We start from the raw sequence: 14,955 nt of genomic DNA, 5'->3' as shown, positions 1-14,955 counted from the left end.
TGTATCATCATCGCGAATGACCTCGCGCACCCCCTTCAACTAAAAGAGAGTTGACACATGGTCAAACACCCCGCTCATGGGCGCCCCCATCCCCACCCCCTTGTGGTGGTATGTTTATTTCGTTTTATTTCATTATTCATCGCAACCAGGCGACCGTATCAGCAGCATATTGGATTGCGGGGATAAGGGGGTTGAAGCACCCTATTCTGGGGGTGCTAAATGAGACGATTGTGGACAAACACGTCTCAGTTTAGTATACACCGAGAATGGGTGCCAAGAAAGAGTGACCGTATTCTAATGATGTGCGAAAAGTGGCCGCTCGCACCAAAGCAACAACAGAGACAAGACTACCACAAAAACCATTACGGTGTGCCACGTCATTTCTTTGGTCGAAAGCGAACCCTTTTTCGATCGTTTTTCCCCTGCTTTTTCGCGGCACCAGAGACCGGACCACTCGGTCTCGAATAATTCATCCCCAGGCGTAGCAAATGTGGAACGAAACGAACGTCGGAGATGTTGCAGGAAGCTGGTGGCTTCAAAAAGATGTTTATTTAATGCCCTCCCTCTTTGCCACCTTGTTCGCTTTCTTCCTTTCCCGATCCAAACTCTTTCGCTGCACCTTCACCAGACGGATGGCGCACGAAGCGCACTAAATTATCTTCCTTCCTTCCCGGGCCATTTTGTGACCCCAACCCTGTCACCCAACCTAACAACCCCCACCCCATACCACAGTGGGCCGTATTTCTGCCAATTAAACAATTTTTAACAATCTCACCAGAGTGGGGTGTGGTGAATAATTTACGAATTGAGGCCGCATGCCGACGCCGCACCATTGCTCGAAAATAGTTTCGAACGTTTTCCATTTTTTATTTGTTTCTCTCTTTCGACTGTGCGGTGTGTTTTTTTCCTCCCCCTCACTTGGGGTGGTTTCAACCCCTTTCCAACGATGGTCATCCCCGACGCCAAACACAAATAATGGACGCAGTTTTCGGCAAACCAAAAAGGCCCGGAACAATCCTTTTGCGTGTCCTCACAGTTGCGTCCCCCATACACACCCGGGTAGGTGGGTGGGTGGCACAGGGCGTCAACGGTGGAGCAGAGCAGCGACGGAAGAAAAACTGGACGCGGGTAAATATTGACACCTTCTTTATTGTTGCTATTATTTGCACCCTTCTGCACGAAAGTAACGCACCAACAAGCAAAGTTGCCCCTAAAACTGACTGACTGAACCGAGACTGAAAAAGCTCGAAGACGCCACCAGAGCAAACGGCGGGGATGTAGCAGCAGCAGCAGCAGCAACGGCAGCGCCCATCTTGACACTCGGGTACTACGTGGGTGACAACACCGTGTGGTAACCGTGACGGGGGAAACGATGTTGATTCTTAGTGACAATGTTTACAAGATGTTAAACCTTTTTTTGTGTTGGTACCGGTGGTCGTACTCGAATTGTTGAGGAGACTTTGAGGCCAAACGGGATGGTCTTATGACGTGAACTAGTTTTTTTCTTTTTCATTATTACCCTCTTAATAACACGTTCTGTTTCTGCACGTTATTCACTCTTCCTTTTCGATTGTTCTTCAATGGTTTGTGCTTAGTACCGCGCCGTTTCCATGTTTTTTTTTTGTTTTCCTCTTAAAAGACGGATCAGATATTATACTTTTGTCTTCGCAGACACGCGCGTAGGATTACGATGCTGACATTATTTGACTCGGCTTTATCCACCTTTTAGTTGTGTGATATTTTTATGTCCAAAGATAACCATTTGAAGTTAAATTATGTGCGGCGATAAGTGAACATGGTAACGAACGATCCCCCCCGGCACCATTGCTTTATTCGTCCATATTCGCCATCGTTTAACATGGATTCACGTTAAGGTAAGTGTGATAAATTAACAAATGCAACAGATAGGCACCACACATGCATGCTTGGGGGGCGGGTATGTTTTTTCCTCGTTTTTTTTGTAACCAGAAAAAAATGAAACAGTCTTTCCAGGTTTTGACTAGTGATGGGAACTCTGGAGTGCATTCATGAATCCACTCCGACTCCGACGTATAAAAACTGGAGTATACTCCGAAGTAATTACTCCGGATTATTCCGGATTTAACTCCGGCGTATCTCCGGAGTAATCTTCGATATTAACTCCAGATTCAACTCCGGAGTAAACTACGGAGTTTCAACACCGGAGTAAACTTCGGAGTAACTTCTGAGTAAATTCCGGAGTAACTCCGGAGTTATCTCCGATATTAACTCCAGATTTAACTCCGGAGTAAACTTCGGAGTTTCAACACCGGAGTAAACTTCAGAGTAACTCCGGAGTAACTCCGGAGTAAATTCCGGAGTAACTCCGGAGTAATCTCCGATATTAACTCCAGATTCAACTCCGGAGTAAACTTCGGTTTAACTCCGGAGTAATAACTCTCGAAACTTTACTCCAGAGTAATTATTCCGGAGTCACCCCGGAATGTCTCCGAGTCGGATTACTCCGACTCCGGGAAAATTTAAGATTTACCCATCACTAATTTTGATTTAGGTTATGCCATCAAAGGTCATGAACGGAATTAGTATAATCAGCATAAAAATCCAATTTATTATGTGAAATAATCGCACCCACCCCTGACACAACATCGTCATCAGTTGTGGGGGCCATTTTTTGTTGTGCTTCAGAATTAACAAATTTATTTTTAATTACAAAAACCATTGCATGTTATTCTGTGCATGTGAATGTGCACCAATACCAACAACCACAAAGCTTCACAGTTGATTGAGACCAGAACCACAAATTATTTGACCCCCTTAACCTGTGTGTCATTTCTGTGAGGTATTCTAGAAATTGTACGGGATCTAACAAACGCCAACGCATCTCTTTGACAGAGCTGCTCCTGAAGTGGAGTTGAGTGAAGAAAGAAAACGCTCAGTTAAATTAACATAATCACTAACAGCGCGATGCATGCAGTTCGGCAGGGCAAAACCACATTCACAGAAAATTACTCCAAATGACGTTGAAACCAACAACATGACCGTGGGGCACATGCAATGTTCTGCTCGGACTTTCGGACAATTCGAAAAAAAACCTCCACAGCCACACACACACACATACATTTCCAATATAATGCTGATGATGATGCCGGGTGATGACACAAATCTGCGACCATTTCTCTCGCGCAAGTGTAGTTCGCTAGATCCGATTAAAACCGCTGATTTGTTGTAATTATTCTCCGTTGCCATTCCACCAGCACCTAGTCAGGCACCTCTTCAGGGCAGCTTCTATCAGCGGGGCCACCGGTGCAAGACAAATACATTAAAAAATATATGAAACTAAAATAACACATCAGCCGCACCATTACGGAGTACGTCCAACTCGAGTGGTGGTGCGCGTATGGATTCGACCAAGTGCCACAGGGCAATTCTGTTCTTTCATGACGAGAAGGGGAGGCGGGGGTGAAGTTGTGACACGCAACCCGTCTCCCCCCGCGATGCAACTACCCGATCGGTTCCTCCGAAACCGATGTGTGTTTCGACAGGGTCCGCGCCCGTTCAAACAGCGATTACGGCTCCGGGTTGGTTCGCTGACGCTGAAGTTGATCACTGTGATTGGAGAGTAAATTAAGTCTCATTAAGCGAGCACCAAATCAACGCATAAGCAACTACGACCGCATCAGCAACACGACGCGACAAACGGCCAGAACGATCAGGGTACCGGTCGAGACGCCGCCACACAAGGCTTAACCCTTGAGTGGGTAATGCTGCTTTGTGCTTTGGCAAAATTACAATTACTAAAGATCAAAATCTAATTAAAGTTATATTGAAAAGCGGGAAAAGTGTGAAAAATGGAAAAATAATTTAAATTTTTATATCGATTTCCATTTTATTTAAAATCGATATTTGCTCGATTGTTTGATTACAAGGAGTTTATGTATTCTGTTTCTCCTGTCTAAACGGGGTGTAGTTTACTTTCTAGATTATTCTGTGCGATAAGACTTTTTACAAAATTAACACGACTTCCTGTCGAATCTTTCAAAAATCACAGCAGCGAAACTCTTCCAACAGTCGCATCAAAAAAATGCATTGATATATTTTTAAAAGGATCATCAAATCAACATTAAGACCTATGGTATAATTTATCTTTCAGATTAGCTTTGCTTCAATCTGTGATTATTTTCTGAACCATTTATATTACAAAACCAATTTACTCTCTCTCCCGGCATTGGCGCACCTTCATCCTGCTCCAAGGGTTAATGATAATTTGCACAGGTACCGTACGGCCGTACCCTGCGCGCCATGCCATTTGGAGAACATTAAGGTAGCCACCAACTGGTCGGGGAGCACTGCGGTTGGATCCCTGTATGTGTTTGGTTTGACGTTCTTCGGCACGATCTCGAGGACGAGATAATTATCCTAGTTCCGGCACTGCAACCACCCGGTCGTCCCAGCTCCATATCGCAAAAAAACGGTGCGCGCCTGCGATGGGACGATCGTTACGCGCAGGAATCGGCCAAATTACCTTCAATATTATTGATGGCAGTGGTGACGCCGGGCAAAAAGGCGTACGAAACGGTCGGCAGCCCAACACCCGACGGATGGTAGAAATTCTTGCGGAATCCTTTACACCGTTTGTGAAAGCGCAAAAATGTAAAAAAAGGGAAGTGGAAGCGAGAGACAATTCCCGCAAAAAAGGGTAGCACCACACACTGGTTACTACGGTGAGTACTGAAATTAGCGCAACCATTTCCATTCCCAATTTGTGGACGAGGCATTACTGCGGTGCAATTATGTTGCTGTGCATCCTGTGCGGCTTTCGAGACCCACGCACACATCTCCACATCCTTTCCGCCCCCCCGGGAAGGCTACACACACACACACAAACCTCCCATTCGACGGTGTGACGCTGTTGTGAGCCAACCCGGCAATAGCACCGACAGCGAATCTCGGGATGCATTAATGGTTGAGATTGAGAAAAGCCGTTGCACGGTGTGCTCGCGCGTCACCGATGCCATCGTCGCTCGGCGAGCCCGCGCGGCCTCGCTAATGCACACTAATGAGTGTACGGAAGCCGACCGATTCATTTCGGTGCATTACGTTTCGCGGTCGTCAGCTCGCGAACAAGTGCCAGGCAGGACAACAGCAACAACAACAGTGCCAGGAATCGGTGCATCGGTGCAGACCACCGAAGCAGAGAGTGATTTTGTTGCGTAAATTGCAAACGAATCACCACAACCGAGAAGCCGACCATGCAGGAGCAGTTCGTGCTGGAATGTCCCATTTGCGCTGGCGAACCACGGGCGTAAGTAATGGGATAGTGAAGGAAATAAATGAAGAAAATTTATTTGCTATGGTGATATGAGGCGGCCTGTATGGAATGAGGAAATATAATCAGCAATCAGAATGTTGTTGTTGTTTTTTTGTTATTTGGAAAATTCATTTCTTATTTGCCGAAACGACCTACCCAGACCATTGGCCATTGAGACCGAGTGCCGTATAATAGGATTTCATGCAGTTTACACGCTTATCCCCCAGTCCGGCCTTAAAGTCAATCTTTGAAGTCTGCGACAAAACAATAGGACCACCCGATTTTTGATTATTTAAATGTCATATTTGGTTACTTAAAATAGTTTAAACATTATCAAATTTTCAAGAAAACATGAACAAAATGTAATCTTTAATGCTCTTCAAACCGTTGGTGGATAAATTATCAAATTAAAAAGTTATGACAAGAAATAGTAAAAAAAGTCAGAAATAGCTAAGTAGCTAAGGTGTCTGGAATTTTCCCGAATTCCACTGAGCTGTATCAATCTTTACCATAACAATGTTTCGAGTGTAGATATGTCCAGGGAGTATAAATAAGATGTGGATAATGAATTTATATTCGTTCCTGAACATCAATCTCATTCTGACAACTTTATTCCAAGCTTCCTAACCAAAGAACAAGAGTATGTGTCATTATAGAAAACATCATGCTGTATATCTGGTGGGACCAGTTAGGTGTAATATACTATGAGCTGCTAAATCCAACAGTGATTCTCACAGCGGCCAAAGAGGTATTATTTTCGATCTGATCTGAAAATTGTCTAGCGACGAAATGGATACAAATATTCTTTAAAAAAAACTTTGCAATAACAATAATATAACTTTCATTATAAAACAACAGTTTTTAAAACCGGAAAAAACGTACAAACTCATTTATGCTTCTATACATATTCTTGTACAGGTAACAGGTATCTTCATCACCCAATTATTACGGAAACTGTTATTGAACCACCAGCGCTAAAGTAAATAAAAACTATCGCTTAATGGATGTAACCTCCTGCCCCAACAGGGCTGTCATGTATTTTGATGACAAATGGCCCAACAATTGCTACGTCATTTACAAACAATCAGCAAATCAATTTTGATGCGATAACACCTATGAACGCTTCACACGCACCGGACTAAGAAAACAATAACATTGTAATCGATAGACACTGGTTGAATTTTGCAATGATTCACCATAAATCAAATTAGATAATCAAATACTCCCGCAATGCCAGGCTGGATCACGTGAAGTCTAACAGCATTTATCTGGCCTAAACGTATCAATCGGTAATGTGGCAAACCGTTGTACTCATTCATTGCGAATCTCGCTAACAGCACATTAGCGAACGTTTTCACTAGTTTTGTCTGCGTGGCGGATGTACAAACAAACGCACAAGGTGTTATGTTAATGTACTTACAAAAAGGCATTCCGTGCAAACAGCCAGCAAATGAATGCGAACGCATGAAGAAGTGCACTTCACGCGCTTGATGGCTTCATTTTCCCGCAGCTCAACCGGTGCAAACAATGTGTGGGGAGTTGGGGGGGGGGGGGGCGAACCTTTTTCATCCCCCTGCAAAGACACACACAAGCGCATTCCATGCATGGTTGGGTCCGATCCTATTCTCACGCATCACACCAAGATCGTATGTATCTCACGCCTTTCGCATTCGCGCCTCATTATTGCCGTCGGTTAGAGAAAGGAGTGAAACCGTCAAACAGTTATCATTTGTCCGTTCCCCCCCCCACGGCCCCTTTCCTTCCCTTTTCAAAGCACCGGCAGGGTCGTTGTCATTTTCGCTTCATCTTATCACCATCGTTTCAATCTGGAACGTACAACGCACTATATATACACAAACACACACATACAGAAAAGGCATGTATGTATATACGTATACATGACAAAAGATCGTGTTGCGATTTTGTACCAACCAATGTCCTAAAGTGATTTAATTACAACTATGAAGCTGCGGAACGGGCGGAAACCAATTGTACAACCACCCTGTACTACCCCAAGCTTCAATCACCCTCTAACTCCTCCTCCTCTGGCTCTGACTGCCAGAGCGTTGAAGATGATAGACGGAGCGGAACTTAAAAAAAAAAGATGCCTTCTCACCGTTTGTGGCTATCTTTCCCAAGTTCCTCGGCTCATAAAGTGGAGAAGAGGAGACGGTCTGGCGGACGCTAGTGGTATTATGATTACCAGATGTTACGCCAGACTTTCCCACCCGAACCGATCCGCGTACGGGTTGTGGGGTTGATAACTCGAGAGACGAAATGAGGCGTACGAATCGGTTCGCGGTTGATTGATGACATTCCAAATCGAACATATCGCCGACCGGCTACCATACACCATCGTGCGGCCGCCATCGGCACAGGAAGGGTCTCGCGAACCAATCAAACCCATTTATCGCTCACTCAGCGCGAGATACGCGAGAACACGCCAATCATTCCGATCGTGCCGGCGCGACCCCACCAATCAAAGTGAGCCATTCGTGGCCGAGTGAGTAAGTGAGTGAGTGATTGCATCAACGGTGTCTCGGAGGAGGTATGCTGGGGGTGTATCGGTGGATACGACGGGTCAGAGCAAATTAATTAAACATTGTTCTCCCGAACGCCACTACAAATGGTTGGGGAGGCAACCCCTTGCTGAAGGGTGCAGCAGCAGCAGCAGCAGCACGCCCCAGAGGGAGGTCCGTGGGGGTGCGACGACGAATGAGCGGTTGAAATCATTGTCCATTTTCGCTATCTAGCATAAGCAATTAAGATGTTGCTGGTCTGATAAGGTAAATTAAATCCCGCTGTAAATAACGCACCCAGCTGAGGAGGGGTGAATGAAGGGTAGCAACCCCATCGCTAGTCAGTGAGCAGTAAAAGGGGGTGTTTGTCACAAGGTGCGCCCGCCACTTAACAGTCAGAAGTGGACTTGGCTCACACGAACTTGTGGTGGATGGGTGAGGCACCAGGCTACCACTTCCATCATACCATTTGTACGACACGCTTGTCAACACGACGCCCCGACGAGACCCGCCGGTACGGCAAGCAATGCGTTCCGAATTCAAAACGGAACGATCGATGACAGCGCAATGGGACGGAACAACAGCAACAACGAACGAACAACAAAAAAAAGTGTGACAAAAGGAAAAACAGACTACAACACGGTATTCAACACCAACACGGGAAGGTAACGCGCGACTAGAAGTAGAGAAGAGCCACTACACACATGGCGTCACACACATGTATCGAATATACAGTGCGGTGGCCCTAGTTTGCCCCTGTTTCAAGCGTTGAACAGCTTGAACACAAACAAATGGGTCCACCGAATCGGTTGTCGAACCAACTTGGAGCAACTCATCGGAAAGGGTTGGTTTTTCTTGGGGTTAGGGGACGATCGGTGTCTGATAATGACTGATATGACATAAAATGTATGCAATGTGGGTAGTTTTTTTACATTCTTTCATTTGCATTATCAACATTGGGTGGGACGTTGAAGAGATATGCGTATTTATTGACGTTTTGATATAAAAAATGGACCAAAAGCAAGTTATTTTTCAACTTTAATATTTTTAATACTTTGGAGATGATTTTTCTAGTTAATGGATATCGATTATTATGATCAATAGCATCGTAAATATTCTTCAAATTTTATTAAAAAGTGGAGCGCTGATTATCCGGGTACCTTTTATTTTAATTTTAAAGTGCTCTAATAGCTATTCAAATTAAATCGAAAAGTTGGGAACCATTGAACTGGATTATTTTCAAGTTGAAGTGGAACAAGAGAATGTAAATGTCAAATATTTTTAATTTTTTCGAACTTTCTCAAATTGATTCTTTGAAAACCTGTGAAAAGCATAAATATCGGATTTTACTTCCAATTCCAATTTGCGCAAAATCTTAAAAGTACAGTGGAGCGGCGATTATCCGGGTACCTTTTATCCGGCTGTCCCATTATCCGTGCAACTCGGAAATGACAGTTCCGAAAGAGAACTGACATATGAAATACAAAACGGATGATGGGAAGAAATAAAAGCTTCAACAGGGAATGGTATAATTTGCTCAAATTTGAAAAAATAAAACAAATTTATTTTACAAAGTGTAAATAAGAAAATTAACATCTAGCTTTAGAAAAAGAAGTCTACATATTACACACTAAGCACTAATATTTGTCAATAAAAAGAGTTGTGCCTATTATCCTTGATATTCGCTTATCCGGCAAGAACTGAGTCCCAATGAGCACGGATAATCGGCGCTCCACTGTAATCAGCTTTAAAATTTTTTTTTTCTTCGTAGTGATATATTTTACAAAAAAAATAAAATAAAATAAATAAATTTTCATTCCATCAATTTATAAATTTTAAACATACAATTAAATATTAAAATAATTAAGATAAATATTTTCTCTTATTATCAGCAACAAAACATGGCATACGCCTCGGCAGAATGATTACAAACTCCTGTCGAGTTCATCACCGCAGGAAATGTAGCTTCTGTGTCTATTTAACTCATGTTTGCCACAGCTCCACCATTCATTCCTTTCCGCTCTATCGCGCCATCGCGTATGTAAAGTAAAGCCCAACGTACAAACAGCTTCTAAACCTTTCCTCTCGTTATCGTTTTCTGCATCTTTACGCCCGGAACGAACGAACGGAATGGCTCACTCTACATGCCCAGCCCAGGTTAGTTGTTTTTTTACGTGAGAAATGCCAGCATTAGCAAAACGATTTATCTGTTGATCGCGCACCGTCACAATTTCCACTTAAGGCGGCAGCAGCAAGCAATAGCAAAAGAAAACCTTTTGTAGGGTCTTTTTTCCTTTCTTTTTTCCCCCCTTTTTGTGTGTGTGTGTGTACAAACAAGCTTCGGTCCGTTTGGCATAGTTTCGTGCTCAGCATGCGGAACACACGTTAAGGCTAGTTGTAGAGAATTAATTTGGCCAGACAAAAAACGGCAAGCTTTTTCGGTGGCCGAAAGTGGATGAAAGGTGATAACCATGCACTAATGGGCTTCGTTTACGGTTGAGGTGGCTTCCTTGCACATCAAACGGCAGCAGTGCTAGAGATGAAGCGATTCTGATCAGCGAGCATAACAAACCAATCGGACTTTCGGGGTGCTGCGGTGCTGGAGGAAATGAAATTTATGGAGTTTCGCTTCTGCACATTACACTTGCTCGCTACTGGCTAATTAATGCCATAAAAGCTTAAAGTTGAAGAAAAAAATTTTCTAGCACACTTACTTAATGGAGCCATTCATTTTATTTATTCAAACAAAAACAACAATAATCCACCCACTACAGAAAGCTAAATCAGCAAAAGCTAATCGGTCCTAAACAAAGGCTAAATAATGTTCCATCTTTTGTTAGGTAACGTTATGGAAAAAAAATGTCTAAACATTTCAGAAATTTAGAAGCTTATCGTTAATGGTGGATACAGTCATTTATTTTCCATTAAGTTTTGCAATGCTTAGAATTGCTTTCGAACCCATACGGAGGGTTGTGTGTCGGTGACATGAAAGTGAAAATAAAATTAAGCTCTATTTTACTAGATGAATTATTGCTTAACTGATATGGAAAATGGTAAAAGGGAAAAATATGCTGAACATTCCCAACTGATAGGGAGTCGGCCCCCCAATTATGCATGGGAGGAAAATGGCTAATTTTATGTTCCCATGCTTTCGTGATTCCGGAACGTGATATGAGAAACATTAATTTAATATTAAGAAATCATAATGTTCTTTACCGATGCCGATGGATGCCGTGTCGGTGCTGGATACATGATTGATGATGTTCAACTGCTGGGGCTTTTGCGAAGAAGGAAAAAAATGAGCCACAAACACATTCACACACACACGCTAATCTCCACTCCAATCTGTGTTCTGCTGGACGGAAAACTCCAACAAATCTATTTCATTCAACACTCAACTTGATCGATATTATTAGAAAGCGGATGATTCACTCGCTTCAAGCTTTTTATCTCAATTATTCGCAATCAGTGGATGGATAATCTTCACCAAACACACCTACAGATGCTCACACAAACGCACACTAACTCGCGATACACTACTCCGATGGTAATTTTCTTTTATTTCTGCTGCAAAACACTTCTTCTCACACCCGCCAGCATAAATCACACACGCGGGTTTGAACTTTTTTTTAGATGGAAAATGCACAATCGCTACCGTACACAAAGCGAAACTGCATCACACCGATTTGAAGTGCCGAAAGAACAACAACGAAAACAAAAACCACAGGAAAACAATTCAACTTCCCGCCGACCGTTAGGCACGAATATGCCGCAATTTGAAACGCACACCGGAAATCACTTATTTTGTTTTCAATTTTCACCTTCACGTATGGGTAATATTACAATATTTCTTTTCTTTTTTCTTCCACTCTATCCACCACACGATCAAGACACGTTTTGCCGCAAATTCATTCACTGCACGTCGCCACCGCACACTCGCCTGCAAATGCAGGTTTTCGGTTTTGAGAGATTAATTACAATTAATTGGATTTCATTATCGGAAACAAACAATATATTTCGGCGATCATCGAGCCGCGATCGTTACGGCCCACTCCTGCACCAGCAGAAGCAGCATCATCATCAGCTTCATTTCGATGTGCACCACAACCATTATCATCCGCCCTCCGGACGCCCTGAGCGCAACCGCACAAACCCCCCGCCGGATTGATTCGTAACGCCTGCTCAGGGGTTTTTCTTCTTCCGAATGGGGTGGAGAACGGGAAGAAAAAAAAGCAACGAAAAATTACTTCCCAATAATTACACCCAGCTACGCCTTCTTTTTCCTCTTTTTTTTTGCTTCGCTGCTGACCTTTTTTTCTTTTCAAAGGCTTCCTTTTACACTTGATCGCTCACACACACACGCGCACACACAGACACCTGGGGGGCGCCGCCGTCTACCGACACTTAAGCCACTAACGATCAATCAATTTATCAATCAACGAATGGAAAGGGTACAAAAAAACTTTTTTTTTTTGCTCCGATTTTTTGATTAAAAGTTTTAACTTCTTTTTTCCCAAAAACCGCGCTAAGAAAACCAAAATTATCCAACTTCCTTTGGTGTTGTAGAGGTGGAAAAAAAAAAATCTTCCCGAAGTGGCGCGGCTTGTATTAATTGGAAATCAGCGCGTTCGGACACAGCAGCTTTAATCGGAAATTGCACTACTCCAGCCACTGAAGGTAACACACACTGGACGGGTTCGGTCAATTGTTTGCACCGTACTGATTGAACCTTTAGCACAATTTTCACCACACGGTGGCGCTTTTCACCACGCTTTGGTGACTCGCGTGCCGTAAGCTTTAGCCGGCGTCTTCCTTTTGCTGGTTTGCTTTCCTTTTCCCGCTGCTCTTCCACACGGTTTGTATCTGTTTTCAAGCTCTGTTAGTTCATGTACACACTTTATCTTTTTCTCACTGTCTTGTTGACTCTGCTCTGAGATAATTAATATTTACTGAAAATAGAAAAGAAAGAAACATTATTATTTAGATTATCAATAAAGTTCTAGAGAAAAAAATAAAGAAAATAAATAAAAAAATAAAGAAAAGAGGCAAAAGAAGGAATGTTGAAATTGTTATAAAAATAACAATTTAATAACAAAAATCAGGTTGTTAATGGCGATTGTTTGTGAAAAATGAAATTTGCTTACAGAGTTGAACGTGTTGCAATTGATAGAAAATATTAAACAATTATGTCAACAATAACTTCAAACTATTAAATGATGATTTTGCTATATAAAAGAATGCAATATTGCAACAAACAAAATGTTTACATTTAAATTTAATAACAAACAATACCTGAATAAAAAAAAGGAAACAAATTCTAAAAAAAACGAAAACACCCTTTTCAATATAAAACCGATTTCATAGAAAAAAAAATACCATAATCACCGAAAACAAAAAACCAAACACACAAAAAAAGTACAACACCTCCCCAACACAGCCCGTAAGTAATAACAAAACCGTGTGCGTTACCCAAAAACCATGGGAAAATCAATTTTTCAACTGTGAAATAAAACGCCCGTATCTTGCAAAAAGCGAATAAAAATGAAACGAAATTGATGCAACAAAATAAATCCCAAAACGCACATTCACGTGCATCGAACCGTATAGACGTGCGCGCTAAACAAGCTTTTTTCCGTTGGAAGATGGGGTGGGAGCTTCGGACGGACGGGCGCCCAAAAACCATCGACATTTTCGCCACGAACTTGGCAACTACGAAAACAAAAAACGACAGCATTATACACACAACGCAAAACAAAAACGACTTTATTTGGCCGAAAACTGCATTCCAAACCAATGCTTCCCCCTTTGGACATACTCTTCGACGCCACATGTACAGCCACTCTTTAGTTCTTCACCTTCAGCTAGCAATTGTATGCTAATTGCAGGCTGCAGGGAAAAAAGGGAAGAAAAAGAACCCTCTTAACAAAAAAAAACAACACACACGTATATTTATATTAACGGCCATTCGAATCGAATGCGTGCGTCGGCAAATCGGTATTTTGCGGTGCGGAGTTTTTGGTGAGGGTTTTGCAGCACACTACAAACGATTGCAGGCCACGATTGCGCCACGTTTCACGTGACCAGAATTGAGGAATTTGACTCATCCGCTCGAATGGATTTCAAAAGCGCAACAAAAATAAAAAAAAACCAACGACCCAAACGTGTGTCCACGAAGCACAAAAAAAAGAATGAATCTAAAAGAAAACAAAGGTCTCGCGCTGTTAAAAAAAAACATTCCGTATGCTCATCGCTATTCATTTCAGATATTTTTTTGTTATTGTCCTTCTTACTTTTTTTCTGCTTCACTACATCACGTTATTCCGTGGGTCAAATATCGGTTAAGCCCCACGGGGACGGGGTATTATACGGCGAGTGTGAGCGTGCGCGCGCCCGCCCGGTGCCGATTATTGATTTTGAGCACCTTCGAGCGCAGAAGGAATTGATTGCCTGTGTCACGCATCGCCACCAAGCATTCCGCTGTCCGACGCTGGGACGCCCACCACCGATCCGATAGCATCAGGAATTAATAACACCTTCCCAAATTCCCCCCGGAGGGCGCTTATGTTCTTGCCGCGGCCTGGGGCAAAGATTTCCGTCACAGACAAACGTACGCCCGTACAAAGTGAAGATTTAAAAGCAACAAATTTGATTTTAACATGTACAACTAGTCATCGTGTTCATACAAGGATCGCTCAATTCACTTCTAGCGACTAACACACACCATCTCCGTAAGTGGCCCTAGTTCTAGGATTGGAACGGAAAACACCAAAAACATAGAAAAAAAAGGAAACGAAACGTACGAGATCAAGGTTTTGGTGGTGGATTATTATTATAATCCACCTTTAATTTTCAACCATGCCGCCATAAAAGCCAAAACCGGTGTGTTTAACGGGCTGGTAGAATACGGGTTCGATACGACGTTGCAACAAAACCAGTTTCCTCCACCGAGGGGACCAGTCGATTTGTGTAAAAGATGAATGATGGCGATAAAAAGGCGATCAAAAAGAGTGAAATAATTAATCCTAATCGGCTACTTAGGTCGATCGCCCAGGTCTCGCTGGACCCGATCGAACCGACAACTGAGGTACGACCACCACCTACGGACAAAAGTGTAGTAAGCCAGTCGAGCGGTCGAACATCCAAACTAGT

General features: G+C 42.9%; 1 protein-coding gene across 18 annotated transcripts in view; it reads right to left on the bottom strand.

Moving 5' to 3' along the window:
* LOC125762571 (protein groucho-like) overlaps positions 1–14,955 on the bottom strand; it is a 198,126-nt gene that overhangs the window by 139,193 nt on the left and 43,978 nt on the right. For all 18 annotated transcript variants that reach the window (XM_049424820.1, XM_049424815.1, XM_049424821.1 and 15 more), the window contains exon 2: positions 11,023–12,755. In XM_049424820.1, coding sequence (XP_049280777.1) covers positions 11,023–11,058 — 36 coding nt within the window. In that variant the 5' untranslated portion in view covers positions 11,059–12,755. The remainder of the gene's footprint in view (positions 1–11,022; positions 12,756–14,955) is intronic.

The sequence above is a fragment of the Anopheles funestus genome, chromosome 2RL (genome assembly GCF_943734845.2).
Source record: "Anopheles funestus chromosome 2RL, idAnoFuneDA-416_04, whole genome shotgun sequence".
In the NCBI taxonomy this organism is placed as follows: Eukaryota; Metazoa; Arthropoda; class Insecta; order Diptera; family Culicidae; genus Anopheles; species Anopheles funestus.
The sequence above is the reverse complement of the archived record's forward strand: the minus strand, read 5'-3'. Positions and strand labels throughout refer to the sequence as shown.